The sequence below is a fragment of the Sinocyclocheilus rhinocerous genome, unplaced genomic scaffold, assembly GCF_001515625.1.
Source record: "Sinocyclocheilus rhinocerous isolate Xijiao unplaced genomic scaffold, SAMN03320098_v1.1 scaffold2771, whole genome shotgun sequence".
Lineage (NCBI taxonomy): Eukaryota > Metazoa > Chordata > Actinopteri > Cypriniformes > Cyprinidae > Sinocyclocheilus > Sinocyclocheilus rhinocerous.
The window spans coordinates 401,265-405,909 of record NW_015659695.1 but is presented as its reverse complement, the minus strand read 5'-3'; the positions used below and the strand labels follow the sequence as shown (position 1 = coordinate 405,909).

The 4,645-nt window shown below is 39.6% G+C and overlaps 1 protein-coding gene across 1 annotated transcript in view; it reads right to left on the bottom strand.

Moving 5' to 3' along the window:
* Positions 1-1,342: 1,342 nt before the first annotated feature.
* The window catches only part of LOC107724004 (leucine rich adaptor protein 1-like), a 7,925-nt gene continuing 4,622 nt past the window's right edge, over positions 1,343-4,645 (bottom strand). The window contains exons 2-4 of the mRNA XM_016532770.1: positions 4,120-4,261; positions 3,522-3,640; positions 1,343-1,798 (exon numbers count right to left, since the gene is read on the bottom strand). Of these exons, the coding sequence (XP_016388256.1) occupies positions 1,448-1,798; positions 3,522-3,640; positions 4,120-4,261 (612 nt within the window). The 3' untranslated portion in view covers positions 1,343-1,447. The remainder of the gene's footprint in view (positions 1,799-3,521; positions 3,641-4,119; positions 4,262-4,645) is intronic.

Here is a 4,645-nt window from a genome sequence, read left to right as displayed (position 1 = left end):
AGCGTGCTTATAATAAAGTTATTGTACGTTGGTGTGAACGCCAATATAGCTATCATTACAATCAAAACAGTCTTTTATGGTGAAGAAATCCTGACATTAATCCACAGACGGAAAAACAAAACAAAACGCATGAGTTTGCCTTCGCAGGTCGATTTGACTTTAGTCTAAATACAAAAAAAAACAGCTGGCATGGCGTTTCTTCTCTGACAGGCGGAGACGGTGAAGAACTGCGCTGAAATTAAACTAGTGTCTGATTTCTTATTCAACAATTCGTTTCAGTTAATACGGCACAACACTGAAGTCAAACTCAAGAGCCTGTGGCTGGATTTCTTTGAAGCTCAATTCAAAGGGAAAACAAGTTTTCATTCCCCAAGTCTTCATTTTGCATCTCCAGGATGTTCAGATATTTGTACTGGAAAACCAGACAAAAACACTGAGGATTCATGTGTTGCAGTACGTGCAACCTTTAATTCTACGACTTTGAGACTTTCTGATTTAAGACCTTTTCAAGCCTGATTTGTGAAAATGTTCATTAAGACTTTTTAAGACCCGCCGAGACTCTGTTTAAGCCATTTCATTGTAAACTGTTGATGGAGACACTCCTGGAGAATGTGGATAGTCACTAAACTGTGTTTGAACTGAATTCAGCTTTCAAACCGGACTGAGTGAGTGTGAACGCAGCAAATGCACCAATCCATCGACTAGAGACGGATTCTCACATTTAAGACAAAGGGTTGAACAGATTAGCACGGTTTACGATCAGGTTCAAGGAGCGGTCTGGTTTTTGAAGCCGCTTCTCTTAAGAGACGTTTAGAAAGTCAGTGCTACTTACTGCACTTTGACTTGAAGTCAAACCCAAACATCGATGACTTAGAAAAAAACTTCACCGTTCACTTTAGAACGAGAAGCGTGAGCTAAATCAGTCGCAACTGCTTAACTATAATGATTTCCTAAAACAATTTGTGAAGAGCATATGTGTCCCTGGAGCACAAAAGCAGTGTTAAGTCGCTGGGGTATATTTGTAGCAATAGCCAACAATACATTGTATGGGTCAAAATTATACATTTTTCTTTTATGCCAAAAATCATTAGGATATTAAGTAAAGATCATGTTCCATGAAGATATTTAGTAAATTTCCTACTGTAAATATATCAAAACTTAATTTTTGATTAGTAATATGCATTGCTAAGAACTTAATTTGAACAACTTTAAAGATGATTTTCTCAATATTTAGATTTTTTTGCACCCTCAGATTCCAGATTTTCAAATATTGTCCTCTCCTAACAAACCATACATCAATGAAAAGCTCATTTATTCAGCTTTCAGATGATGTATAAATCTCAATTTAAAAAAATTGACCCTTATGACTGGTTTTGTGCTCCAGGGTCATATATATGCTTTCCATTTGGATTCGGGTCAGATGTCTTTATTCAAGCACACGTTAGCGCTATCCGAAGCAGTAGTACTCGTCGGTTTCCACGCGAGGCCGTAGAGGAGATTTCGTGAGCGTCTCCTCGTCCATGCCGGTTCTGGAGAGGTCTGCGGGCGAGGAGCGTTCGGGTTCGTCCTCCCCGAGCGTGTCCAGATAACTGCCCAGCGAGATCCCGTCGAGCCCGTCGCTGCAGGAGCCGCGCTCAGACTCCGCGCCGTCTGATAGGCTGCACAAGCTGTCCGTCACGCTGCCCTCGCGGCTGGCCCCGCCCCCGCGCTCCTCCATCACCCAGCGGATCGACTCGATGCCCTCGTTGATGGACAGCAGCTGATGCATCAGTGTGACGTCGATGGCGCGCAGAAGAGCCTGTGACCGAGAAACACGTCAGAAACACTACAGCAGCTCTATCCACAAAACTGCTCACCAAGGCTGCATTTATTTGATCAAAATGCTATAAAAAATACTAAATATTATTACCTTAAAAACAGCTGTTTTCTATGTGAATATCTGTTAAACTGTAATTTATTTCTGTGATCAAAGCTGTATTTTCAGCATCATTACTCCAGTCTTCAGTGCCACATGATCTTCAGAAATCATTCTAATATGCTGATTTGCTGCTCAAGAAACATTTCTGATTATTATCAATGTTGAACACAGTTGTGCTGCACAATATTTTAGTGGAAACCGTGATACATTTAAATTTTCAGGATTCAGAGTTTAACAGAAAGTTCAAAAGAACTGCATTTATTTGAAATAGAAATCTTTACATTGTAAATGTCTTTACTGTCACTTTTGATCAATTTAATGCATCCTTGATGACATATTATACACACACACAAACACTAGGGATGGGAAGATTCTCCGATTCGCATCGGTGCATCGGCATGTGATTTAATTAAATTTTCAGGATTCAGAGTTTAACAGAAAGTTCAAAAGAACTGCATTTATTTGAAATAGAAATCTTTACATTGTAAATGTCTTTACTGTCACTTTTGATCAATTTAATGCATCCTTGATGACATTCTACACACACACAAACACTAGGGATGGGAAGATTCTCCGATTCGCATCGGTATAAAAGTTAACGATGCGATGCATCGCTTTAAAAAGTGTGCATCGGCTACAAGTTGGCATTAGTATCGCGATGCATCGTTTCTATCATGTTTGCATCGGTAAAAATGCAATTGGTATCTGACGAACCACAACTCACCTGTTTCATAAAAGACGCTTAGAAAAGCGGGGATTAAAGTCCTAAACCTTACTTGAAATAACCTAACAAATCAATCGCGTTTCCATAAATTACTATTTAAGTTCATGCAGTTTCACTAATTTGTGCACACTTATTCTTAAGCAGCCCGTAATGTAGATCATGGACCTAATCGATCCACCTTGACAAACAGCGAATATATCGTGTTCATGTGCTCCTGGTTTGACCTGAAAATGTCCTCCAGTCAGAGAAACGCAGAGGTCAACGACCTCAACACTAAATCACCAACACACAACAAACACTCTAAACAAAAACTATCACAAACAGCTGTTGTTGCCTGAAATAAAGCAGAAATATCAAATGAAAAAGTGAAACTTTAATGAAGATTAGAAATGTTGCCATGGCAACTCACTGAAATAAAACAAGATGAAAAACTAAAATTACTAAAAGTATTAAAACATAGTTGAAATAAAATATTAATATGACATAAAAAAACAAAAAAAATTTGAAAAGTTGACTTTACATTTGGACTAAAATAAGCTGAAATAATAAAATTACTAAAACTATAATACATTAAAATTGAGCATAAATATATATATAAACAGAGAAGCCTTTATTTTTATAATATAAAAAAAATACTATAATTATTTATAAATAATACAAAAACAACACTGAGACCAATCACATCAGCACGTGTGTTCATTATTATACAGATGTACTTTGTGATTACAGACAGACATAAATGCATGATAAATGTCTGATGATGATACTGAACGCGCGTACGAACTTTAAACAGAACAAACTGAACGAAACGAGTCTTTGGATCGGTCTAAACGACTCTTTTGGATCGGTCTAAACGACTCTTTGGACCGCGCCACTCACCATCTGTTGTCGCAGGAAGCTGATGTTGTTGTGGAGCGTCTGTAGATCATCAGCGCGCGCGTGCGTCTCCGAGCCTCTGAACGGTTCGTCCGTGAATGAACGAATCAAACTCTCCGGAACTTTGTCATAAAAAGTAACTAAGTAATGTAATTAGTTACTTTTTTATGGAGTAACGCAATATTGTAATGCATTACTTTTAAAAGTAACTTTCCCCAACACTGGTTATAATACATCGTGTGCACTCACTAAAGTGAGAGTGGAGATATTCATCCTCGCGCGAGCCTATCGCAAGACATCTGGTGGGGGGGGGCACCTGGGATGGCCAACCAAATTTCAGGGGGGGCCGGTGCCACCCCCGGCCACCACGTAGACACGCCCCTGGCTGAGACTCGACGAGTCGTCCTGCTCGCAGCTGTTTGAATGAAGGAGGATGATTTCAGACATTCCTCCTGTAATTCATCCAGAGCTGTGAGATGAATGTGGAGCGGCTCTGAGGAGGAACATCTAAGCAGGAGACGCAAGATGAAGTCATTGATTTCTCTCTGTTTAATCTTAATTCTGTGCAGGAGAAACAGCTGAGATATTATGTCTGAATCACGTCTGGCTTTGGTCAAACACACTTCAACAGCTCCAACTGTGAGACTCCCAGAATGCACTGCAGCAGCTTCACAGCTAGCATCTGCTTGCTTAATCATGGCTTTATTCATGCAGATTTTCAGAGATGGTTTGATCTTCACAGGCTGCAGATCAGTGATCAAGAACATCAGAAACTCAACATTGCATGTTACTTCAGACTCTAAATTCACTTTCATGTGCTGAGAACAGAATTTGATTTGCAGCACTGACACTGATCTGAGTAACGACTCTATTGTCTTCTGTAGAGCTGCTTACAGATGAATTAGTTCCAGAATTGATTAATTTTGCAATATTAAACCACTGTTGTGTTCCTGCTTTGAAACAATCTCTGCTCTCTTTTCACCATCAATCACCACTCGTCACATGCTTGACTACCAACACTTGCCTTATGCACGTTTGAATCATTTGTTTAAAACCCTCTGGCGTTGTTCACACACACACACACACACACACACACACACACACACACACACACACACACACACACA